This window comes from Aptenodytes patagonicus, chromosome 7, assembly GCF_965638725.1.
Source record: "Aptenodytes patagonicus chromosome 7, bAptPat1.pri.cur, whole genome shotgun sequence".
Taxonomy (NCBI): Eukaryota; Metazoa; Chordata; class Aves; order Sphenisciformes; family Spheniscidae; genus Aptenodytes; species Aptenodytes patagonicus.
The window spans coordinates 36,916,870-36,943,876 of record NC_134955.1 but is presented as its reverse complement, the minus strand read 5'-3'; the positions used below and the strand labels follow the sequence as shown (position 1 = coordinate 36,943,876).

Here is a 27,007-nt window from a genome sequence, read left to right as displayed (position 1 = left end):
TCCAAGATAACCGTACAAACTGAAATTTTCTACAAAACATAAACTCAATAGAGGATGAGGTTTTTATGGCATATGATCTCCATGTTTACCATTCGTTTCTCCATGTTTCATGGGCTATAAACTACCAGTCTGTCATTTTCTTCTAGGGCAAAATAACTTTATCCTCCTTCCCCTCCTTCTTTTGTCCTTTCGGTTTCACAAGAATTGTCTGTTCCCCTTTACAGTCAGAGATGGTTTATCTGATACACAGTTAACTTCTGTGTTATTATTGTCTTCCCCTTGGATTCCATGTTCTTTCTAGTCTAGTTTACATGAGACAAAAATTAAAATTCTTAACCTTCTTTGACTTCACAGTTGCTATATATTTTTAATATTTGCAGTAATATTTTTCTTTAAATTTACCATATAAACACCCTCCATAATAGTAATAAAACAGGTAGAATACTTTGCTGTTCATTCTTAAGTTTTAAGAGTGAAAGATTAATAAATTATAAAATAATAGGTTTTTTGAAATAATAAAAACTTAGTATTCTTTTTCAGCATACAAGAAAACTGAACAAGAATATAATTTTCATTGAACATGTAATTTTACACATTAAATGTAATTATAGTGTCTTTCATTGTCTTGGTGTTTCTTGTTTTATCAGTTATCTGCTATTAAAAATTGCATTATATATTTGTGTAGATGGCACAGTAAATGAGCCAGACATGTCTGCAAATTTCTGTCCTGATCATAAAGCACCCATGGTACTCTTCTTGGACCGTGTCTATGGTATTAAGGACCAAACCTTCCTCCTTCACCTACTGGAAGTTGGATTTTTACCAGATTTAAGAGCCTCTGCCTCTTTGGATACAGTAAGTATTTCGCTATGGAGTTTAGATGCAGTGGCTGGATATAGCGGCTCTGTAAGTGTAAGAAACGGAACTTCAAGTCAAAACAGCTTTTAAAAAGGAAAAAGGTAGTATAGGCTCACTATAAACACAAACAGTAATAATTCAGTTACTATTAATTTACAGAGCTTAAGTCTGATCATAAGCATTCGATACCACCTCATGACGCAACAGTGTAATGTAGTTTAAAAACTTTTCATACAGGCTTACATTAATTATACAGTAAGTACATTGGATATACTGTAATAGACCTAATGATTACTTTTATTTCATGTGTGCTTCCAAGAATTACACTGAAAATCCATATATGTGCAGGTATAAAGAAATTAAATGAGATGAAAAGTGCTACTGAATGCTTCGTGGTTTTTGTTAACCTGTTTAAAGAAAGAAGCTGCATATTCCTTTTTTGCTCCTATTGGTTCAGAGTACAGTGGGGTAAGAGATAGGAGATAAGTAGATGACTTGGATTTTCTCAAGTTCAAAAAAATAGTTTTTGTCCTCATGTGTATAGTGGGAATATCATGTTAGCACCCAGCCTCTAAGGGGACTTCAGGAGTATTTCATTATTATATTTTATAGACTTCATATTTAGTAACCTTTATTCTATATGATACTAACAATCATTTACTACTTCGTACAGGTTTCTCTAAGTACCACAGAGGCAGCACTCGCACTAAATAGATATATTTGCTCAGCTGTGTTTCCATTACTCAAAAGATGTGCTCCCCTCTTTTCTGGAACAGAGCATCACGCCTCTCTGGTTGACTCCATGCTTCACACAATATATAGGTTATCCAAGGGACGTTCCCTTACAAAAGCACAAAGAGACACTATTGAAGAATGCCTGCTTGCTATTTGCCAGTATGTATGATACCTGTGTACAAATTGATTTCTTTTCTGCAGTATGTGTATTTTAATAATTTCTTTCTTTGTGCATAATGTAGAACTGAGATTATTTTATTCTTGCATGAAATAAATGACCAGAGTGTATGATAGGATTTTTTTTTTCCTAAGAGAAAATAATTTGATTTTTCCGTTATGGGTACTGCATTATACAAGCTGTCATGTTGATATGAGCTTTATGGTGATACAAGATAAATTCTGATTATTTGTAAAAACAAAACCCCAGCAATTACCAAAAATGGTCTGGCAAGTCTGACAGTGAGCATGTGTTGGGGATTTAAGGGATCGACGTGTTTGTATTTTTGATTGTTGTTTGAAGAACCTTGGCCATAGTTTAAAAAAAAAAAAAAAAAGAAAAAGAAAAACTACCCCCACTCTCCAAATCCTAAAACTGATCCTAAAACTGAACCGAGCACTGAAGTTATATCAGGAATTGAAATGTAGATTTGCCAACGGAATCATAATTCTTGATCTTTGTCATAAACTGTAGTGCTACTTGTCTGTGCAGTGGACTGTGAAATTAGTAATGCATTTGCAGTTTGTGCATAGAGCTGGACCCCTGTCAAAAAGAGGATATAGTAGAAATGGAAAAGATTCAGAAAAGCCTAACAAGAGGGATCAACATAAGAAATAATTTCACTCCTTTGGAACAGCGTAGTAGACCAGGAATCTTCAGCCTGAAAATGTGATGACTGAGGGGGAGATATGAAAGGAGCATTTTTACATTGATTTTGAGTCTATAGATCACTGAAATTAAATAGCTAGAAAAGAAATGCTGGGTAATTTATTCAGTCTTCCAGTGGAGATTTATTTCTTACAGGAATAATCATAATGTATTTCCCAGATCAGTTTCAGTTAGGAGTGTTTTGTTCCCTTTTAGTGTCATATCAGAAACTGTTCTGTTAGGATAATCTTCTGTTTCTTTTGCTTAGATTATCCCCTCTGTGTATTCTGAAAAAAATCCAGCACCCTTCCCTCTGCTGTCATATGGCACAATCATACATGTTGTCTATTCACTTAAGAGAGTCCAGAAGTAGCACATCTTTCTGTGTTATATTCTTCTATATGTAGATGAGGCATAGTGAGATTCCTTAAGCACCTACCATGGGTTTTTCAAAACACTTTTAATGAGTGATTTGAATTTTAATATGCAAATTGATTTCAATTTTTATTTCATTTTCACTGGACTGTATGAATTTTACTAAGAACTTATTTTTTTTAACTTACAGCCACTTACGTCCCTCTATGCTGCAACAGCTGTTGAGAAGGCTAGTTTTTGATGTGCCGCTACTCAATGAATACTGTAAAATGCCTCTCAAGGTAAATGCTTTACTTTCTATACGTGCATTCAGCATAAAACTTACTTCACAATGATCTGTTATCATCATGTTTTTAAAAACAGAATGGGGCAGGGTGAAGCAATGTGAAATGACTTCTGAATTGAAAATAATGTTATTGTTTTATAAAGCTTTTTGAACTGAATATAATGATTAAAGGTTTTGTAAAATCTTGCCTAATGCAAACAGTATATAGTAAGTTGTTTATGCGATTTTGTTCAGCGAACTGTTGACTTTTTCACTGCTTCAGCAAAAGAGTATTTGAAAGTATCAAATTAAATGTTAGCGTTACCTTGATATTTCTTCTTCTGCTATATGAACTATAATAACTCTTGGTAGGATTCGTAGTCCAGGAATAAATTTTGAATGAAGTCAACAGAGAATAGGATACAGGGAACAGAATTCACCTTTTAGTTTTGAGCAATCTTTAACTGAAGTCTTATCCATCTTCTTGTTCTGTTAATAGAGAATTACAATTGTGAGATGATAAATAACTTTTATCTAGAATTTTTCTGTTGGGTTTGCCTCCTGTTCCTGTTGGAGTAAAAGGGCCTGCTCTTAGGTCTGCAGGTCTTTTTATGGCAGAATTGAAATTCTGTCATAGTCTAAAGCAGAGCTGCCAGATTCACAGACATATTCTGGAGCATCAGTAATTTTGGAGCAAAAGTATGGCAAAGAGGGAGTGTTTGATTTGGGGTTTTTTGTTATTATTTTCCCTTCCTAAACAAAATTGCAGGAAAAATTAAAATGTCAAGATTCTAGTCTAATGCTAAAAGAAATTTTAGAATTTCCAGGGGGTAGGAATTTTTAGTTCTAAAGAAGAAATCAGTAGAAATTTGAAATGATGTGGAAAGTGCACCATATACGCTAGCTCTTTAACTGGTATGTTACAGATTGTCTGTGTAATAGTTCTTTCCATAGGTTTTTCCAGAGATGAGCAGGCATGGCTAAAGGGGTGTACTGCAGGTGGTTTTTTGCAATGTTTTGAATAATACTAAGACCATCAACTACAAATGACAGAAGTAAAATCAATTTGAATTTGTAAAACTTTTTACCAGAATCTGTCATGTCCTGTTTTATACCCATTTCATTGTCTCTATTTTTATCCTGTGAGCTAATCTGTACTCAAATGGTGACAATCCTGAAATTTTGTAATTTTGCTACTCACTGTCATTACTGAGAATCCCACAGCAGCAGTTGGGGATAATAAAGTCTTTATACTTTCACAGCATGGGCTTTACTGCTCTCCCAAAAAGAAAAAAAGACCATTTTTATGAGCCATTAGAAATTAAGAGACAGAAATAAATAATAATACTCATGTAACTGTTTAAACAGATACTGGCAATTCAGACTTCACTAACCAGTATGTTATTTTGTTAAATACTAATGTTTTACGTGCATTTTTATTTTCTTGAAAATCTAGCTTCTGACAAATCACTATGAACAGTGCTGGAAATATTATTGTCTGCCTTCAGGAATGGGAAGCTATGGAATTGCAGCAGAAGAAGAATTACATTTAACTGAAAAACTTTTCTGGGGAATATTTGATTCCTTGTCTCATAAGGTAATGACTGCAATTCACATTACAGTATGGGATGTCTATGAAAGCATTACAATGATAATTTGCCATGCCAAGTGGAGAAAGTTCCTATTTTAACAATTCTTTCACCTAATATAGGAGATATGGCAATGAATGCTTTTAATGAAGTAACTTTCTAATGAAAAATTGAATGCTGAATCTTGAAAGATTCTCTCTAAACTAATGAAATGTCAAATCTTTGTCTTTATATACCCATATAGCCTTACACTAGTAATGAGGCAGATTGCTTGCTGCACTAAAAAGTCAATGTTGTCTCCTCTCCTATCTCAGCTCTACTAAACTTTTAAAAATACTTTTTAATGATATAAAATTAATTTTAAGAAATGTGTGTATATGCTTGTCAAATTGTTGGTGTATGCACAGTAAATTTACATTGTCTGTTTTCAAACATACACGTATTTTGTTAGTTTTCTGGTTATTGCCCAGCTTAAGAAATATGATGCAACATTCTTAGAAATTAACATTTTTCCATTTTCTTGTTCCAAAGTGTGATCTTGGGATTTTTTCACTTACTCATTTTTTCTCCGAGTAAGAAAAAGTTACATTTATGATAGGACAAATGCCTTACTGAGTAAATATTTTTTGTACTTAGATTGGGCTCAAAAATCAGGTTCTCACTATGAACAACAATGAATTTTTTTATTGCATCTCACTGAATTTATGTTCCAGTTCTAATCAACAGATTTAGATGATTCCTTCTCTAGGCATTCTGATTTATAGTATGGAAATGAACATGGTCTCTGCATTATTCTAAAATGTCTTTTTAAGCCTTATTTGTATTTGATTTTAGTGACATTTATGTCTCTCTTACTGCTGTCACAAGTGCAAAGAGTGTCACGACGGCCTGACACAATGAAATGTTTCCAATTAGTGTGTCTTAGCTTTTTACAGATAAATGAAGATGATATATTTCTGCCAATATTGGTGGCCCCCTATAATAGCATTTTCATTTTTCTGTAAATGTTTGTTAGTCCAATGAAAAGAGAGTTGTGTAAATCTGCTGAGCTACAGTATTCTCCATCGTTTTGTTTTGTACTGAGATATTTACAGGTTTGGTATTTTCATGGCTTCCAGCTGTTTAGTGGAAGCAATTTACTCTGTGATCTCACTGCTTTTGTTGGTGCCATACACACTAAAGAATGTTTCAACAAAACTAGTGGAAGTTAAAGCCTCAAAGTTTTAGGCATTCCGCTCGCTGTGATATAAACATATAATTTTATCAGCAAGTATTTTCAATGAGCCTTAAAATCGTCCTTCATAGAATCATAGAATCATTAAGGTTGGAAAAGACCTTTAAGATCATCGAGTCCAACCGTCAACCCAACACCACCATGCCCACTAAACCATGTCCCTAAGTACCACATCTACACGTCTTTTAAATACCTCCAGGGATGGGGACTCAACCACTTCCCTGGGCAGCCTGTTCCAATGTTTAACCACTCTTTCAGGAAAGAAATTTTTCCTCACGTCCAATCTAAACCTCCCCTGGTGCAACTTGAGGCCATTTCTTCTCGTCCTATCGCTTGTTACTTGGGAGAAGAGACCAACATCCACCTCATTACGACCTCCTTTCAGGTAGTTGTAGAGAGCAATGAGGTCTCCCCTCAGCCTCCTTTTCTCCAGGCTAAACAACCCCAGTTCCTTCAGCCACTCCTCAGAAGACTTGTGCTCCAGACCCCTCACCAGCCTCGTTGCCCTTCTCTGGACACGCTCCAGCACCTCAATGTCCTTCTTGTAGTGAGGGGCCCAAAACTGAACACAGTATTCGAGGTGCGGCCTCACCAGTGCCGAGTACAGGGGCACAATCACTTCCCTACTCCTGATGGCCACACTATTTCTGATACAGGCCAGGATGCCATTGGCCTTCTTGGCCGCCTGGGCACACTGCCGGCTCATGTTCAGCTGGCTGTCAACCAGCACCCCCAGGTCCTTTTCTGCCAGGCAGCTTTCCAGCCACTCTTCCCCAAGCCTGTAGCGCTGCATGGGGTTGTTGGGATCCAAGTGCAGGACCCGGCACTTGGCATTGTTGAATCTCATACAGTTGGCCTTGGCCCATCAATCCAGCCTGTTCAGATCCCTCTGCAGAGCCTTCCTACCCTTAAGCAGATCAACACTCCTGTCCAACTTGGTGTCGTCCGCAAACTTACGGAGGGTGCACTCGATCCCCTCATCCAGATCATTGATAAAGATATTAAACAAGACCGGCCCCAAAACTGAGCCCTGGGGAACACCGCTCGTGACCGGCCGCCAACTGGATTGAACTCCATTCACCACAACTCTCTGGGCCCGGCCGTCCAGCCAGTTTTTTACCCGGCGCAGAGTCCACCTGTCTAAGCCGTGAGCCGCCAGCTTCTCGAGGAGAATGCTGTGGGAGACGGTGTCAAAGGCCTTGCTGAAGTCCAGGTAGACCACATCCACAGCCTTTCCCTCATCCACTAGGCGGGTCACCTGGTCATAGAAGGAGATCAGGTTGGTCAAGCAGGACCTGCCTCTCACAAATCCGTGCTGGCTGGGCCTGATCCCCTGGTTGTCCCGCTCATGTCTTGTGAGCGCCCTCAAGATGAACCACTCCATAATCTTCCCCGGCACTGAGGTCAGGCTGACAGGCCTGTAGTTCCCCGGATCCTCCTTCCGACCCTTCCTGTAGATGGGCGTCACATTGGCAAGCCTCCAGTCGTCCGGGACCTCCCCCGTTAACCAGGACTGCTGATAAATGATGGAAAGCGGCTTGGCGAGCACCTCCGCCAGCTCCCTCAGCGCTCTCGGGTGGATCCCATCCGGCCCCATAGACTTGTGAGCATCCAGGTGGTGTAGCAGGTCATTGACTGCTTCCTCTTGGATTATGGGGGGTTCATCCTGCTCGCCGTCCCTGTCTTCCAGCTCAGGGGGCTGAGTACCCTGAGGATAGCTGGTCTGCCTGTTAAAGACTGAGGCAAAGAAGGCATTGAGTACCTCAGCCTTTTCCTCATCCTCGGTGACCATGTTCCCCCCCCCGCATCCAATAAGGGATGGAGATTCTCCTTGGCTCTCTTCTTGTCATTAATATATTTGTAAAAGCTTTTTTTGTTGTCTTTAACAACAGCGGCCAGATTGCGTTCTAGCTGGGCTTTTGCCTTTCTCATTTCCTCTCTGCACGACCTAACGAGATCCCTGTACTCTTCTTGAGTTGCCTGCCCCTTCTTCCACAAGCGGTAAACTCTCCTTTTTTTCCTGAGTCCCAGCAAGAGCTCCCTGTTCAGCCAGGCCGGTCGTCTTCCCTGCCCGTTCTTCTTACGGCGTACAGGGACAGCCTGCTCCTGCACCTTTAAGACTTCCTTCTTGAAGATCGTCCAGCCTTCCTGGACCCCTTTGCCCTTCAGGACTGTCTCCCACAGGACTCTCTCAACCAACATCCTGAACAGGCCAAAGTCCGCCCTCTGGAAGTCCATGGTTGCGGTTTTGCTGGCCCCCCTCCTTACTTCACCAAGAAGCGAGAATTCTATCATTTCATGGTCGCTAAGCCCAAGACGGCCTCCGACCACCACATCTCCCACCAGTCCTTCTCTGTTTGTAAACAGCAGGTCAAGCGAGGCACCTCCCCTGGTAGGCTCACTTACCAGCTGTGTCAGTAAGTTGTCTTCCACACACTCCAGGAACCTCCTAGGCTGCTTCCTCTCTGCCGTGTTGTATTTCCAGCAGATGTCCGGGAAGTTGAAGTCCCCCACGAGAACAAGGGCTAGCGATTGAGAGACTTCTGCCAGCTGCTTGTAGAACTCTTCATCCGCCCCTTCATCCTGGTTGGGTGGTCTATAACAGACTCCCAGCAGGATATCTGCCTCGTTGGCCTTCCCCCTCATCCTTACCCATAAACACTCAACCGTATCATCATCACAATCGTTGAGCTCTATACAATTGAAACACTCCCTAACATACAGGGCCACCCCACCGCCTCTCCTTCCTCGCCTGTCCCTTCTGAAGAGTCTATAGCCATCCATTGCAGCACTCCAATCATGAGAGTCACCCCACCATGTTTCTGTGATGGCGACTAAGTCATATCTCTCCCGCTGCACAATGGCTTCCAGCTCCTCCTGTTTGCCGCCCATGCTGCGTGCATTGGTATAGATGCACTTGAGCTGGGCTATCGATTTCGCCCCCAGCATCGGCATGCCACCCCTAGGCTCATCTCTAGTGAGCCTGGTTTTATCCCCTCCCCCCTTCGAACCTAGTTTAAAGCCCTCTCAACAAGCCCTGCCAATTCATGAGCAATGATCCTTTTCCCCCTGTGAGATAGCTGGACTCCGTCTGCCGCCAGCAGGCCCGGTGCCATGTAAACCTCCCCATGATCAAAAAAACCAAAATTCCTCCGATGGCACCAGCCCCTGAGCCACGCATTGATCAGGTGTGTTTTCCTGTTCCTTTCACTATTCTTCCCTGCCACTGTAGGGATTGAGGAAAACACTATCTGTGCTCCCGATCCTTCAACCAGTCGCCCCAGTGCCCTGAAGTCCCTCTTGATCACTGCAGGACTTCTCTCTGCAACCTCATCACTGCCAGCCTGTATAACCAACAGCGGGTAGTAGTCGGAAGACCGTACCAGACCAGGGAAATTCAGCATTTTCTTGACACGAAGTGGTCATTCAGATTTATAGAAGCATATAGTCTTTCTATTTCTAATAATGAAGCAAGAGAAATATTTTTACAGTGTAATTTTTTTTTCCTATAAATGCTTGATCAGTACCTGTGTTGTAACATCAAAAAGATTCCTGTGCTATCTGAGTAAAACTTTATTAAATAATTATAACAACATCAAACTCTTGCACTGTAGTGTTCATCAGTAGATCTTAAAGCCTTTTAAAGCTGTATCATTATGCCCATTTTATAGATGGGGAATCTGAAAGATAGAGAAGAAATTTATTTATTTTTTCGCTAAGCATACTAAGAATGTTGTTTGAGAGCTGGAAGGAGAACCTTGGCCTACAGTGATCTGCTGTTACTTCCTCTAGCACATGTTTTTTATAATCTAGTGTGTAACAATTGACCTTGAATATGTTTCATGGCAAGTTACTAAGGATAGATTCTTCAAATGTAATTCCACCTTATATTTTTATATATCAAGTACTTCCGTGTTCTCTCCAGAGCTAAAATGACTGTTTAGAAGAGCAAATGCGCTAGTTCACCTCTTAGCAGGACAATTTTGAAAAATAATTAACTGACTTTGCTACAGTAAAACACGATTTCCTTTAATCAGCATGATTTAAACTGAAATAAATTAGGGGAAAAGAGGGAGAAATGACAATGGCTTCTGCAGTTAAGATAGCAATTAGTCATTTTAGAACTAAGATAGTATTTTATAGATGATCATACTTCTATAACTAGGCAAACAACCCTTGACCCTTCCTATGTAAGCCTTAATGGCCCAAAGAAAGCTTAAGAGTCATACTTGTATTGTATATACTTATACAAGTGTCAGAATACTCATGTTAATTTGAATAGTCTTAAAAATGTATCAAGTTGATATCAAGAAAAACAGATGTCATGCAGCAATAATTTTGCTCTATGCTTAACTTTTAAATGTGCTTTACTGTTCGTTTGCATCTTCTAATATTTGTACATATGGCTGCTTGGTTTTCACTAACATTTTGCATGTTTTTCTATTGGATTTTCCAACCAGTTCCTATCTCTCCTGCAGAAGTATGATCCAGAGCTCTTTCGAATGGCTTTGCCTTGTCTAAGTGCTATAGCTGGTGCCTTGCCCCCTGATTATTTAGATACACGAATTAGGTCAACTTTGGAAAAGCAGACTTCAGTGGATCCAGAAGGAAATTTTGATCCCAAACCTGTCAGCACAGCAAAGTGAGTCATATAAATCATAGTGATTTCCTTTCTTTAAATATTTTTATACTATTCCTTATTAACATACTTTTCTCCTCTGTAGGGAGAGTTGGCTGGTGACTAACTTCTTAATGGTATTAGTACTTTTCAGAAGGAGTGTAGGGATTTGCTTCCTTCTGCCACATACCTCACTGCAATATATCCTGTTTACCAGATATAAAACATATTCTTCTCAGCACTGTACAGACGTTAAATATTTCCGCATTATATCTGCAGAGTACATAGTAAATTCTATATTTACTATGTACCCTATTACCTAATAGTTCAAATGTTTGGGATATATACACCTATAATACATTTGATACTGTCATTATTTAGAGTGTGCTTATGACAAATGATACAAGATCATCAAAATCTGGTAAGTGATTCAATTGGCCTATTGCCCGATTTTTCTAAAATCTTCACTTAGTTTTGAGAATTGATCTGTAGCAACCTGATACGGCAAAACAAGCAGATCATATGTAATGATTTAATAGAGACATGGCCTTCCTAGTAATCTTGTGCTTTTAAAATACAGATTTCTAATACTTTTATATTCAAGAACTGAGGATCACTAGTTGATTCTTGCTATTAAAGTCTTTGCCCTCCATCATTATGCAATGTGAAACATCCATACTGATATTATCCTATATTAAGAATTACCAAGAAAAATACCTGTAGGTTATGGTGAAGCAGGTTTTTTTGTTGTTGTGATTTCAGTTGCTAATAAGTGCAACTGTTATATATTTGAAGATTCCCTCTAAATGCTATTATAGCTCTGTTTTGTTTTGTGGCATTTCTTCTAAAGAAAATGGAATTGCAAGGCCAAATATTTGTCTTGTCTTCATCTGGAGGTGAAGCATTTTGATTAGTGCTGTATTATACTGACATTTTTTTCATAAATCAGACTGCAGTAACTTATGATTGAATGACCATACTCCCCTTTGTTTACAGCCTTGTACTTCCTGAAAAGTTGGAATATATTGTCAGCAAGTATGCTGAACATTCCCATGATAAATGGGCCTTTGATAAGGTAGGAATTATTTTAAGACTGGCAACTGCCAGAAAAGGACTAGTAAATAATACCTGGGGTGAATATTGAAAGAAAAACTGGACAGTTTAACTGATAGGCCCTTGTTTGGAGTGCATTAATGTCTGCATATTTCTTTAGGGTTATGTGGAAGAAATCTTTTGCTCAAGAAACTGCATTGAATTTTGTCACTTTTTCAAAGTAGACAGAATTTATTAGGACAAAGATTTGAGGGGAATGAAAAAGGGGCGCTTGGTTTGATTTGGGTTTTGTTTTCTTTTCTTTTAAGTAAAAATATATAGATCATAGCTTCACTTTGCCTGGTAATGACGTTTTTTGACTGGGAGTCACAAAGATTCAATTTTACTGCAGCAGCTCTGTGATCTAAGAGAGTACCTGTGAAGTCTAATGTCCTTTTTTTTAATTTCAGAAAATGTAGTTGTAGCTTTTCTTTCATTTTAGCTTTAAGAAGGCTGTTATGTATTTCCTCTATAATTTTCCAAGAGCTCTGTCACTGTGTTGTGTTTCTGTTTCACTACTTCAAAATAGCTATAAGACAAGACAATATATACTAAGTGATGTTTTATATCTTTTTTAATGTTACAGTCAAACATTTTATAAAGGCCTTTTTAGCGTTACATTTTGCAAATAGATTTTAATGTTAATAAATATAACTTTTAGAGTTAAATTTGAGCAAAATGAAGTTTGATGGAGTTGTTGCAGTTTTTGATAACTATGTTGGAAGTGTTTGGATATGAGTAACTCATTCAACCCAAGTATGAATTTTAAACCTCTTTCATTCAAGGAAAAATATAGAGGTGGGGTTAAGTAATTTATTATAATAATTAATAACAAATTAATAACAATTTAATAGAAAAGTTATATAGAAATAACAATTCTGTTGTGTGGCGCTATGTATGCAAATTTATAGAGAAAGGTGTACATATATATGGATATGTAAATATACACACATTAATCTCAATCCATAAATTTCAGTTTAATAAATATTGTTTAAGGTAAAGGATTCATTAAAGTTACGTTCTTTAGTGCTTGATCTGTTAGCATTACGTTTTCTTCTCTGCGTTGCTGACTTCAGCCTCCCAGAGAATAGAGACACTTTTGTTACCTTAGCCAGTACCGTCTTAATGCATCAGCCTGTTTGAAAGGGGCCAATGTATATTAGGCTCAGAGCTGGTTGCATGAGACTTACTACTCACAGATAGCATCTAATCTGGGCCATGTTTTGTTCCTGTGTATCCACAGAAGGATTTAACAGAAATTTCTTTGGCACTGAGTAGCTATTGGAGTAGATTAGCAGTTCAATATGACAAACTAAACTGGCCAGTTTGCTGTTACTCATCTATGTTGTTCTCATCTTATTTCAGTATATTTATTTTTTTCAGACTAATAGCGGATGGAAATATGGTGTTTCACTGGATGAAAATATGAAGACTCACCCGTTAATAAGACCTTTCAAAACTTTAACTGAGAAGGTAATGGAGGAAATTTCAGCTGCAAAGTAGATTGATTTGTGTACTTTTTAAAATCCATTTCAAATATATGCTATAAAAGGAAGAGAGACAAACTAGAATTCTTACAGTTAAGAATAGCAACATCTATGTGCTAAAGTGGTTGTTTAGTTAATCTTACACAGTTTTGTATAATTTGCTTCTGTTAGGCAGTCTTCATAGGCCTGGGCCAATTTGTATTCAAAGTATCAATAGCACAGGGTTTTTAGGCCTTCATGGATGAGGAATGACTGGCGGCAACTCATGGGTTTTAAATGAAAGTGTAATTTAACATATCTGAAGGCAATTTTGTCTTCAAGAAAGATGGTAGAAAAACTTAAAGAAAACGTAGGAGATGCTTCAGCTGAAAATGGGGAAAAACATTGAAACTATTTTGAATGTGTTTTTTATTTGAATTTCTTGACTAGGCGTGAATGTCTTCTAGTTGTCAGAACAGTGAACTGAATTTGAATTCTGTTACATATTTTTGCAATGATTCAGTAGGCGACTCAAATAAGTCAATTACATTTGTCCCTCTTTACCACACTTTTCCTGTTCAGAAAATGGAGATGACAAAAATCAAGAGGGATTCAAAATGTTTAATTTCCCAAGGTTTGTAAATTGCTTTGAAATCTTCAGAGAGGAGCTGAAGAATTGTTGGTTGAGTTGTTATTAAAGCAGTTCAAAGAGAATTTTCTGAATTGTCTCAGATTAGAACTTTTGAACCTAAAAATCAGGTCTTTCCACAAAAACTGTCATGTTAAGTAACTGTCATAAAAATTCTTATTTATGGTAAGAACTGAAATACTTTTATTAGGTTGATTTGAGAAGTTTTAATATGACATACTCAGAATTTTCTTTGCCACAACTTTTCAGATTTTCTATAACAACTTTACTTTTCAAAGTGTTGGAATACAGGCTGTTCCCTAATTTTTTATCGATAGCTGTATTTATATGAAGAGGTGTATAGATCAGTAATGTTCTCTATCCATGAATAGATATAAATATAGGAAGACTAAAAAAAGGCCTCGTGTGCTGATGCGTTCAAATGTACATACTTGCCTAACTAATTTCATTACACTTGTAGTGCCATCAATTTTTTGTTATTTTGGGCTGGAGGATTCAATGAATAAGTTTCCAGGTACAAACTACATTATTGCTCCAGAGCTCGCTTGAGTGCTGTTAGTTTGTAACACATATCCCAGCAATAAATGCCACTAAGAATAAAACAAAAAAATTTGTAAGTATTTTAAAGCTTCTTTCTCATGTAAAAAGAACTATATCGTGTCTTCAGATATAATATACAAATTCTGTTTACTTTTGTGGCATGTGGCTATTTATGAAGAAGGACAGAGTATTGTTATTGAGTTTTTGCTACTTCTTAAATACAGAGAAATTTTACATTATTTTCTTCAAAGGAAAAGGAAATTTATCGTTGGCCTGCCAGAGAATCACTGAAAACCATGCTGGCCATGGGATGGAGCCTAGAAAGGACCAAGGAAGGAGGAGAGGCAATAATACATCAGCGTGAAAATGAAAAGCTCCGCAGCATATCTCAGTCTAGCCAGGTAAGGAGGAATTGTTTAAATTTACAAAGCAAAAGGCTTGTTTGTTAATTTACTAAGAAATTTTACAAAATTATGTTAATTTTATATTCTTTTTACTTAAAAAAAACTTTTAATGTTAGAGTTCTGAGATTGGAAGTCATGTCACTATAACGAAAACTGTACAGTAACATTAAAGAGGGGATTGCAAAAAGACAACAACTTTTAAGACAATAAGGCTGTCAGAGACCATATCTATTCATTTTCTCAGAAGACCTGAAGAGAGGTTTCATATAGTCATTCAAAGAACACATGGCAGAGCATTTAAAGCCTTTCATTTTATAATAAGTAAATCTAGGAATTTTCTTTTTTGGTCAAACAGAAGAGCCTGAAATGGGCTTTTGTCAAGATTATAATTATGACTGACAAATAAGATTGCACATTTAATACTTTTTGTTAAATCTACAGGCAAAATTTGCAGGTAATTATATAGTCCCTAGCATTTTGATGTGATATAGACTATTTTTTTCATTTGTAGTTTTTTGTAATAGCATGTTGAGACTGCTGCTCAATATGTCTGTGTCTTGGAGCAGGGAAAGCTGTTTAAAACTGTGACAAGTGTTGGGGATTTTTTATTGTACCCCTTGAGGTGAATTAAACACACATATGTGCTTAAATATAGTGAGATTTAATGAGCAATGCATTGGGCAGAGTCCTACTGCCATAAGCAGTTCTGCAAGGAGTGTGCAAATATGTGTGACAAGCTGATTCCTTATATACATTTGCACCAGCACTGATCCTGTGAGCATCAGCATCAGGCACCTTAACCCTGTGTTGAGTTCATTCCCCAGCACCAGTTTTGCTTACCAAAAGTGGCCCTTGAGCACTCTGTTACAGGACAATACTTCAGCTTTTCTTATCTCTTCAGCAAACTTCACTCCCTTACAGGGAGTCCTTCTGTCTCTGGCATCTTTGCTTCCAGCCAGTTGAACGTGTTCTGCATTTGGACCTTCTTGCCCAAGAAGATGCATAATAAATACATGATTAAGTAGAGTATTTCAGCACATGTTTAACTTCAGTACATGATTGAAATCACTGATTTATATGTGACCGTTCACATTTAACATATGCCTGATAGGTTTGTTGCATGGGAGCTTTCACACTTTAAACATTTAAAGACTGCATAAATATATCACACTCCTCCTTTTTCTTAGTCTGTAAATTCCACGAGACAATAATCTATTTTAACTTTTTGTTGTGATGTCTTGTCTTTAGTATATGATTTAGTCAGGCTGTTGCCACACTGTTCTGTGATGTTTTGAAGGCACATCTTGTATGCCTCATGACTGGTCTCCTCTCTTAGGCTGAAAAGCATAGTTCTTAGCAGCTTGCCATCTGTTGCGAATAGAGAGATCTAAGTATCTGCAGCAACCTTCTTATTTCCACATTAGCAGATGTATTCTGTTAATCACCCTGTGTATCTTCAGCACATTGCAAAACAAAAGGTGAACACAGTTTCTACAAGAAAGTTTAAAAATGTGAATGATTTTACTCTAATCAGATCAACAACAGAGATGTTGCAGTTGAATATTTGATTCTTTTATCGAAAATACTTTATCAGAAAATAATTCTCTTTTTTTCCCGCAGGGAAATGGGTATAGCCCGGCACCACTTGATCTCTCTAATGTGGTGCTTTCTAGGGAGCTTCAGGTTTGTATTTGTGTTTTGCATATGTTGTGCTGAAAAGAATTAATAGCTTTGGGTTTTTATTATTGAGGAGTTGAATTTTGTCAGGATTTATGAGTATATTTGTGACTCTGGTTGCGATATGCTGTTGTAGAAAGGTGCATGCCATACTATTTACATGTTTAAAGAAGAGATTTCTGCTGTTTATCCCATTGGTGCTTCCTGAGTTCCTAGAAAAATCTATCATGAAGCCAGGGAAGGAGTTGTAAACAGCATGTGATATATGTGTATCCTGTGCCTGTGCTGACTTCAAAGAACAGCTGAATACAGAAATGACACTTAACTGTAATGTTTCTTTACCACAAGAGTGTTGACTTTACTCAAGACTGTAAAATTATGTAGAATTACAGAATTTTTAATTGTCACCTTTTAATTTTGCATCTTGTTTTTTCTGATGGTAATGTAGGGAATGGTTGAGGTAATGGCAGAAAACTACCATAATATATGGGCCAAAAAGAAGAAAATGGAGTTGGAAAGCAAAGGTAAGCCAGAATCTTGTGAACCACACAAAAAAAGACAAGGAAAATGAGGGAGAAGAAACAGTCTGAAAGAAGGCAGTGTAAGACAATCAAAATTGAATAGTTCCTTTTTGTACTTGAAGCAAAATAAATCTTACAGTAGAAAAACTTACAGTTCTTTCAACTTACTAAAGGTGGAGGTAGTCATCCTTTATTGGTACCTTACGACACATTGACAGCCAAGGAGAAATCAAGGGACCGTGAAAAGGCACAAGAGCTGTTTAAATTCCTTCAAGTCAATGGTATAATCATATCTTGGTAAGTTGCAGATGTTTTTGAGATACTTGCTTACATTCAGTGCACAAACCATAATGATTGCTTTTATCTCACTGCAGCCTGTTAGTTATTAACATACTTACCATTTGGCATATCTTCTGTAAATCAGAGTCTTTGTTATTTTTAAGTTCAGAAAGACCCTTCTGAAATAGTGTAGACAGGTAACATTTTTAATAAGTACGTGATCACAGTAAATACAAAATGAAACCATAGTATAATTAAATGAGCAGATGATTCAAAACTTCTAAATTAGCAGCCAGCAGTGTCAGTAAGGATCATGAGAAAATAAATCTGAGGTCTGATACTGAAACACATCTATGTAAAAGTGCTTTTTAATCTAGTTTTTAAGAAAAATCTTGGTTTGAGTTCTGTGAAGCAGTAATACAAAGTGGCTATTTTGTGGGCATTTCATCCTTAACTTCTGCTCATGCAGAAGTGCAGACTTCATTAGTTGTACTCTAACTTGAATTGCTGTGTCTGGAAGGAAGCTGGCCTGTGGGGACTTACACTGTCAATGAAATTAAAATAACTTATTATGCTGTATTTTTGGCTTTATATGATGGAATTGTGAGTTACTATACTATAACTATCATCTTTTATTGTATGTGAAACACCTGAGCACATAGGAAACTGAAATTTTGCTGGCATTAAGCATTTTTGTAAACTAAACTCTATTCATGAACAAATTTTTCTGTACATGCATGAAGTCAGATCTTACTTGTTTTCGTTCATTTCTGCTTTTCAAGTCTGTATCTCTAGTGAAAGTATCCACTCAGAAATTTATACAAATTGATTATTAGGATCTGCAAAAGGTAACTTTGTTGGCTTCAATAATTAATAACATTTCTTAAGATATTAGAAGACAGCTTTAAATATACATTTCTGCATCACTACAGAGAAAAATTCCCTCCTGCCACATATGTAGGCTCTCAGCCTGAAACGAAAATGTAGGTATGCCACCAAACATTTTTATATCCTCCATAATTGCTTTAGAGCCATTAAATAAGAAAAACAGATTAAATTCCTGCAAATGAATGGTCCTTTGAAACACCAATGGAATTGCTCAAATATTAGTTTTAATATCTCTTTTCAGCTGCATCTCTTTGGGTTAGGAAGACAATGTTTTCGGTGTTAACTAATGGGACAAGTCAAACTCTATGGGGTATGGGCGAAGAGTTTGCAGTAATTGTCTATATCAGAGTGAATCAAGATTATCCTCTTCTCAGTTTTTTCTTCAGATGAATATATGAATATTTTAAGAATACATAAAATCTTTTGAAGTACTGATTGCAATTATCACATTTCCAGAATGTCATTCTTAAAAACATTGGACTAATCATTAAAACATTGAAATTCTTTATAATTGGAAACATATAAGCGGCACAGTGTGTGTACTTTACATATTACCATCTGCTTCTGTTTTGTTTTTTGCTCCTCTCTCTTTGTTGAGAACACTTTTGAAGCACTTTTGGGTGTTTATGACATACAGATAAATCTCTCCGGCCTTACTCAAGTATATGTTAGAAACAACATGGTATTTTGTTCAGCATCTTTAAACCTCTACAAGTTCTTTTGATGTCGCCTTTGTTATTTAACAACTACCAATGTCTTTCAATATTTAGGAAAGTACATGTAATCTCTTAGCAACCATGACTTACTATAAACACAAAAAGAGAACATTTACAGTGATCTCACTGAAAATACAGATAAATACTTAGTTTCATTATCCTCTGTGAGAGTGAGGCAGCAGGAGATGCCTGTCAACCATACGTAGCTGTTAAGACATACCAAATCATTTGATTACACGTGTGATATATCAATTAATAGGAGGTCATAAAAGTATATAAACTAGGACTCTTCAAATAAAATGTTTTGTTTTGTTTTGTTTTCAAATGAAACTGTAAGGTGGGAGGTTAGATTCCTTTTATGTTTATCTGTAAAATGGGACTGGAACATATTCCTTGGTTCCCTGGTTCTGTTCCCCCAGACTATAACTGTTCCTCACCTCTTACCCATGTTCTGACATGGTCAAGAACATACACTTTAGTATTAGATGTTTTTGTTGTTAAAATTTCTGCTGCATCAGCCTTCTCCCACAGAATTACTTTTTTCCTTGGATTCACCTCATAGCTGGGATGGAATAACCCCAGCAATAGGGAAATTGAGCCTGACAGCATCTATGCAGAAAAGCACTTCAAATTCTGCAAATTGAGCGTGCATCAGGAGTGTGTCCTTGTGATGATGAAGGCTGACTGCATACTAGGCTGTAAGTGTAGTCTGCAGGTTGATGGAGGTGATATTTTTCCCTTTCCATTTTGCTATCATGAGACTGTATCAGGAGTATGTTGTCCAGTTTTTGGTTCACCAATGTTAAGGAAGACATTGACAAAAGAGTTAATCAAGTGCAGAGCCACCAAGATGCTTCAGGGATTGGCATGCATGTCATGCCAGGAGAGGCTCTGAGGAGAGGCTAGATTTTTTCAGTATTAAAACAGAAAGCTACAATGGGATTTTACTACTGTCCTCAACTACTTAATGCAAGGTTACAGAGATGATGAGGTCAAACACTATCTCCTCAAAAGTAACAAGTTGTTACAAGGGAAATTCCCGTTAGATATATGAAAATATTTCACCCTTATTTTTTCACAGTGAGGGTGGTCAAACATTATAGTAGGCTCTCCAGAGTCATTATGAGATTTCAATCCTTGAAGATACTCAGTACATTATTGGACAAGGTCCTGAGCAACCTGATCTAACTTTGGATTTGGCTTTGCTTTGAGATGGGACTTGGATCAGCTGACTTTCAGAGGTTCCCTCCAACCTAAATTTTTCTGTGATCCTAAAGAATTTTAGAATTTCAGTGAGGTAGGTTTCATTTGTAGCTAAAATAAAATCTAATATTTTAAATCTAGGCATAGCCAACCACCCACATTTTTATTCCTCTTTTATACCTTGCATGCAGCAGTCATGATTTAGGTCATGAATTTATCTCAAAAAATAAATAATACATGCCTTTTTAGAAAGTATTGCATACTGTTGAAATTTTTTAAATACTTTGAATAGTATAGTAGTTTGCTACTTGCATTTAGGTTTTCATTTAGTAGCTTAAGTCATTTTTACTTCAGTCTTTCATAAAAATCAAAGACAAAAATGAAGTTTAATAGTGAATAATGAAATGAAGTGTAGTACTTAGACTGATTTTGTAAAGCTGTAATTGCTGACTTCCTAAACATTTGGCACTTTAATCTGCCAGCAGTAGAAATTGAGTGGCCAATGCATTGCTTTGTTAGATTCAAATGTACCATAGCTTCATTTGTGCAATAAGATAGCTCTCTGAAGTTCTTATCCTAAAATACATATATTTTTGATACTTTAATTCAAAGCTATTATACCTCTTAGAGAAACATGAACTGATTTTAACATTTCTTGCTATGCAGTTGATAACTAAGAGTTGCTATGGAAGGTCATTTTCTCCTTCTTATGAAAACTTACCATAATTAAAAGATAATAAGGAATGGAATGTTTCATATGTCATCATTTGTACTACTGTCATCATCAATGCTATTTATCTTAATGCTTTCTAAAACAGGGGTCTGAATGACATGGAGTTGGATGCTTCATCCATGGAAAAGAGGTTTGCCTTTAAGTTTCTGAAGAAAATTTTAAAATATGTTGATTCTGCTCAAGAGTTTATTGCGCATTTGGGTAAGCTGCAGATTTTATTTTGAAAATAATTAAAAGTGTTGATATTTAAATATTTGGATTGATATGTTTAAATTTGTAGTAACCACTTTTTATTGCATTTAAGAAACTTAAATTCTGTATTTTAATTTGCAGATTGAATTCTTGGACATCTGTAACTAGCTAAACTGTTTCTGCTGTTTTATTTGTATTTCAGCAAAACTAAGTTTGCAAGGCTATATCAAAGAGCTATTGTGTTATTTATTATTAGACAGCTTAGTATTCATGTCTGCCTTGATTGTATCCTTGCAGAAGCCATTGTAACCAGTGGAAAAACTGAAAAATCTCCACATGACCAAGAAATAAAATTCTTTGCCAAAGTGAGTGATTTAGTATTTCAAGTAATGTACATATACATTCCATTACACAGAACATAGAAATCTCTTATGTTAGACTGCTTTTCAGGTAATAGAAATATATCTTTCCCATTTTCTTCATGGTAAGTAATCAATTAAATGTTGTTAACAAATATTTAAAAATATCTTCAAAAATATTTCAATATGTTTGCTGGATTCAGATATTTCAAAATACTTCAATATATCTGCTTCTACATGAGAGGGAACATAGAAATTAAAAGGCAGCTTATTTATTACATGCAATTAAATACTCTCACTGAACATATAAATTATTTCTGAAAATTTTTGCCTCGGTGTATCACTGAAGTGCACAGTATCATTTAATTAACAGGAAGAAGTATTTCTATGAATAGTAATTGTACACATTTGTGTTCCTAATAAGAAAAATGTTGTCAATAATCAGATTTGAAGTAAGGAACATTTAGGATTTAATTTAGGGTCTTAAAAAAAAAAAAAGCCCTCTCCCTTTATATCTGTACTGGACAGTTATGTAAATAGTGGAGAGGAAGGGTCCTCTTAGTTCAGTGATATTTATCCCTGTTGAATGTGAGAAGAGTAAGCTTGCAATATTAGATCCAAAATAGATAGATCTGTGTAACTCTGTTTATTATTTATGTAACTTTTAAGTAAAATTGTAAGACTTAAGATTTTAATTTATATGACTTTGTGTCTGAAATGAGAAAATAGAACTGTTACACGATTTCTAAAATTCTTTGAATAAACTTTGACCAATCAGAGCATTATTGCTACATTTACCGTTGTGCTCTGTGAAAAATACATTTTGTATCTGTATTTCTTAGGTTCTTTTACCATTAGTTGATCAGTACTTTACAAATCACTGCCTCTACTTCCTGTCTTCTCCAACAAAAACACTCAGTAGCAGTGGATATGCATCAAATAAGGAAAAGGAAATGGTAGCAAGGTAAGTAGAAAATTAAGATATACACAGGAGGGTTCTATATAGATAATTAAAGGTCTCTTCTTAGATTAAAGAGAAAGATAGTTCAAAAGCTCAGTTTCCTCAGAGAGAAAGTGAATAGTTTATTCTGTATCAGAATGGCAGTGAATTCCTCATTTTAGTGTTCTTTAATATATAATTAATTAAGTATATATACTAGCTATATACATTATAATATGTAATTGTGGATGATAACATCAAAAACATTAATAAATGATTCTGCGAGCAGTGGAACTAATAAAACTTCGTTTCTGATGGGTTTGTGTTTCATTGTGGATGGCAGTTTCTGGTTGAAGCTTATCCCACTCTTGGGTCATTTAAATGGTCTCACATTTAAATTTTCAGATAGCAAAAAATGTGAAAATACCATGATACAGCTTTTTAGAGGTAATTATGGATTTTCCTTTCTGTACAAAATTACTTCTGCCCCCACACAAAAATTGCTGAAATTTATTAATTTTTAGACGTCTGTACTGTTTCAGATTTGGTTGGAATCAGCCATTCGACTCAAAGTTATTCTAGAAAACTTAATTAAAAAGAGACAGTTGCCTTTTAATTTATAATGTGTTGCCTTTACAAAAATATGAATTTCATTTTTCTGCAATTAACAGTTAAAAATTAATATTTAATTTGTTTTTAACAATGACTGTCGTCTAATATTTTTGTTGCCAATTTTTTTCTCCCCATTAAAGGTGTGCTGCCAGTTATTTTATTTGGGAAATTTTGTATCATAATCTTTCAAACTGTATTTTACTCTCACGCTTTCTTACTTTAACTGTCAGTTTCTCAAATTTCTTTTGCTTTCCTTCACTATGTTGACCAGAGTTGACTACTTTTTCTAATGGAAGAGTAGATATAAAATTTGAAAGTAAAGGTTACTTACTCATTGTTACATAAGATCAGGCCTAGCACTGAACTTCCTAGATTCCGTTCTTCAGTTTTTCTTCCAACGTATTTTTGTATTTCTCTAAATTATTACTACCCCTTTGTTTCCATCTTCTAGGTGGGTGGTAGTCCTTATATAGCAGTTGCCCGTAAGAGTGAGTGTTAAGTCCCTAAGATTCTGCTTTGCTGAGCTTTCAGATATATTATATACAAATGTGCAAGATAGCCCTCCAGCAGCTGAGAAAGTCAGCTCTGTTCAGGAGGATGGAAGTTTCATTTCGTTTCATTTCAATTTCATGCTTTGTCTCTGAAAACTCCTATTACTTCCCTAAAGTCAGTCAGGTCAGCTTAATAAAGCTAGAAAGATGCTTACTGGGGTTGTACAAAACACCTTTACAAAGGCACATGAACGAAGTTAGATGTCTAGCCTGCATATCTGCTATTATAAATTTAGAAATATCTTATAATTCTTTGTCCATTCTTCATTGAGAAAAGTGCCTATCAGTTATTTTCATCTTATTGGAAGTATGGTATTTCCATACTATTATGAAGATAACAATGACGATCTGTTGTTAGTAAGAGACCATACCAATTTCTAAGGTATATTTGCTTCATTTTGTTATGTCCTAATTCCATTTGTAAAGTATGCACATATGATAAACAAGTCTGCCTAGCTGTCTTTGTTTTCAGACGTTAAAGTAGCCCCTTTAATCTTTAGATTTGGTGATTATTCCTTTCTCTTAATTATCCTCTTATTTTGACAGATAGGTTAGATATGCAAGTTTCTGACATACTTGCCAGAAGCTCTTCTAGTCTGTATATATTTCAGGATCCATCTTATCATCAGCAGTGGCTAAACACAGATTTATTTATTTACAAAGGATATCTTCACAAATTGTTTTAAATAGTATGAAGATTTGTAACGTTTGTTTCCTGCAGAATGCCAAGTAAAACACTAAAATGTTACTCAGTTTTTCTTGTTCTTACAAAAAAAATTCTTATTCAGAAATAATAGCCATAAAGAATGACTCAACCATATAATATGCAGTTGTTGGAAACCACTGTAATCAAAAGAAAGTTTCACATTTCAAGTTATCTCTGAAGTAGCGAAGCTTATAAAATGAGATAATTCAGAAGCTTCAAAAAGTTATTCTGCTTAATGCAGTTATTTGACTGACTGTTATCATCATGTATGATTCAAAATACACTTTCCAGGAACTACATTGTGTTTTCTTTTTCATATTCCTACTATCTTTACCTCATATTCTAAATAAATCTTTAATCTTTGTCTTGTCTTGTCTTGTCTTGCTCTTTCTGTTCTTTTCTACTTTAGCCTGTTCTGCAAACTAGCTGCTCTTGTTAGACATAGGATCTCACTTTTTGGTAAGTTGTTAAGAAAGATCTTGATAAAGTTAAAAATATAAAGAATGTGTAACCATTGCCGCTCTCTTACCTGAAGCTTTTCACAAGCTATAGGCAAAATTCTATAAAATTATGCATAAACTTCCAGTACAATTAGTGAGTGCATTGAACATGGCTCTGAAGCTAACAGTTAATAGAATATGTAAAGTGTTGGAGCAGGAAGAAATAGCAGCTTCCAGGATTTGCAGACTCCTTTAAAAAAATCTCATGCTTTTGCAGTTACTTTTAGCTTTTCAAAAGTCATCTTACACTAATTTTTTTGTTTTCTGTCATCCAACTGTTGAATCCAATAGATTAATTTATCAATAGGCTAGGGGTATGTAGGGAAAAATAACATACCTTTTTCAAAGGTATTGGTAAGAAAATTATAAAAGAAATGTAGGTACTACAAGATACAAAGTTCAGAATGTTGCAGGGGCAAGTGATGAAAATGAGCCATAAGTAGACACTAGTTATTCCTTTTAGTTCTCGTATGGAAATGGACTTAAGAAATTGAAAGTTAGTTCTAGAACCAGACCTAACTCTCCCTCCAGTGACCTAAGGTGGGAGACTTAGGTCATGTCTTGTTTAACCTGTGCATCTCCAATAATGACATTTTGGATCATTAGATTATCCTACATTTTCTATACTATTGTGCTCTCATAGTATCTCTTTCTAACCAGGTAGTGATTCTGCTACAATGGTGAACTGCCTGCACATCTTAGCTCAGTCTCTTGACACACGGTAAGTTTGCAACATTTGTACCAACTACAAACTACGTAGGTGCCGCAGAGCTTTTCGGGAGCAGTTGGATTGTTTCTGTACTCTTTATTCCTTATTTGTAATTAATGATATTAGCAGTATCAATAATTCAGATATTGACCTCCATATTAGCAGATTTCGTCTAAAGGGTTTCATCTACATTTTTTTGTTCAATGCCTGTCATTAAAACATTGAAAATTTTTGTCACCATTTCCAAGGGCATTTGAAGACTTTATTAGGAGACGTAAATGACACAAACTTGGGAACTCTAAGTATTGATACCTGTAGATATTGAGAGAGTTTAGTGCATATTGGAAAATTTGGCATTAAAAGTATGCAGAATGTATTAATATATGGGCATAGTTACATTTGTTAACTTTCACTGTTTACCATTGAAATGCTTATGTAGATTAAAACACAAGCCAGGATAATTTTCTAATTTGAGCTGCTTTCTGGCCTGGTTATGTTATGCAGCAGCCTGACAACGAACTCATTGTGAATAACAACACTGGAAAGCTTCATTAAGGGGTTGGAGAAGAGTGCGAAAAAAAATTAAGGAATGGGACTGTGATGCTGGTATTGCAGTTGCATTTTCTAGATTTAGGGTGCTTTGAAGATAGGTAAGCATGTATCCTGACTTGCATACCTAGTTACTGTGGCTCCCATAAAATTTAGGAATTAAGAGTTATTTTTCTTGAGTGAATTGTACGGAGGAGCTTTCTCACCACCTATGACATTTGCTGAGAAGACATAATTTTATTTGAAAGCAGATCACAAAAACTGGAAAGGCAAGACTGAGGAAGCAAGTTCTTTGTTGTTATTATTTTGTATTAAATACTCCAAGCTAATTGTTGCTTATACTGCTATGTAGATGTAACTGTCCGTTTCAGTTCATAATGTAAAGTTTGCTGATACATGTGTGTATCTTCAAAGACTGATAGAATGTCACTAACATACATATATATATCTATACAACTACTAAAGATCAATGCAAAGTTAATATTTTTCCCTTATTATTTTTCAGAACTGTTATGAAATCAGGATCTGAGCTTGTTAAAGCTGGATTGCGTGCCTTTTTTGAAAATGCAGCTGAAGACCTGGAAAAGACTTCAGAAAATCTTAAACTTGGAAAATTTACCCATTCAAGAACACAAATCAAGGGTGTTTCACAGAATATCAATTATACTACGGTAGCATTGTTACCAATCTTGACATCAATTTTTGAACATATTTCACAATATCAGTTTGGAATTGATTTACTTCGTAAGTCTTTTATTTTATTTTTGAAGTTTATTGTGTTATAATAATACAAATGCTTTTTAGTAATGATTGCATGAATTCAAAGGATGAAATTCTGTTTTCAGTAACACACACATTTCCAGCATTAAATCTGAAATTAGCTGCATAGTACCTTATTTCTATTCCACGTTTAAAAATAATACTCAGTTATTCTATTATATTTATTCAATATATATATGTTATATTTATATTCAAGTTAATTATGTACAATATTTCTCCAAACATTGAGAGAGAGAAATTAAAATTTCCCCTTGAGTGTTCTCTTACCAACTGTGTGGATGAGACTAGTTTCCTATAGAAAATTAAATCATGCTTATTTTTGTTACATATTTTTACTTCATTAGACTAAAGGAGACAACTCATTATTAATTCTTTGTGGTTTTTTTCTTACATTTGAAAACC

General features: G+C 35.8%; 1 protein-coding gene across 5 annotated transcripts in view; it reads left to right on the top strand.

Moving 5' to 3' along the window:
- RYR3 (ryanodine receptor 3) overlaps nt 1–27,007 on the top strand; it is a 285,143-nt gene that overhangs the window by 184,205 nt on the left and 73,931 nt on the right. For all 5 annotated transcript variants that reach the window (XM_076344904.1, XM_076344903.1, XM_076344901.1 and 2 more), the window contains exons 47-63: nt 686–855; nt 1,532–1,752; nt 3,024–3,114; nt 4,555–4,695; nt 10,400–10,563; nt 11,536–11,614; nt 13,015–13,104; nt 14,538–14,687; nt 16,311–16,373; nt 16,816–16,891; nt 17,062–17,185; nt 20,793–20,908; nt 21,197–21,264; nt 22,101–22,222; nt 24,477–24,526; nt 25,228–25,288; nt 26,331–26,569. In XM_076344904.1, the coding sequence (XP_076201019.1) occupies nt 686–855; nt 1,532–1,752; nt 3,024–3,114; nt 4,555–4,695; nt 10,400–10,563; nt 11,536–11,614; nt 13,015–13,104; nt 14,538–14,687; nt 16,311–16,373; nt 16,816–16,891; nt 17,062–17,185; nt 20,793–20,908; nt 21,197–21,264; nt 22,101–22,222; nt 24,477–24,526; nt 25,228–25,288; nt 26,331–26,569 (2,025 nt within the window). The remainder of the gene's footprint in view (nt 1–685; nt 856–1,531; nt 1,753–3,023; nt 3,115–4,554; nt 4,696–10,399; nt 10,564–11,535; nt 11,615–13,014; nt 13,105–14,537; nt 14,688–16,310; nt 16,374–16,815; nt 16,892–17,061; nt 17,186–20,792; nt 20,909–21,196; nt 21,265–22,100; nt 22,223–24,476; nt 24,527–25,227; nt 25,289–26,330; nt 26,570–27,007) is intronic.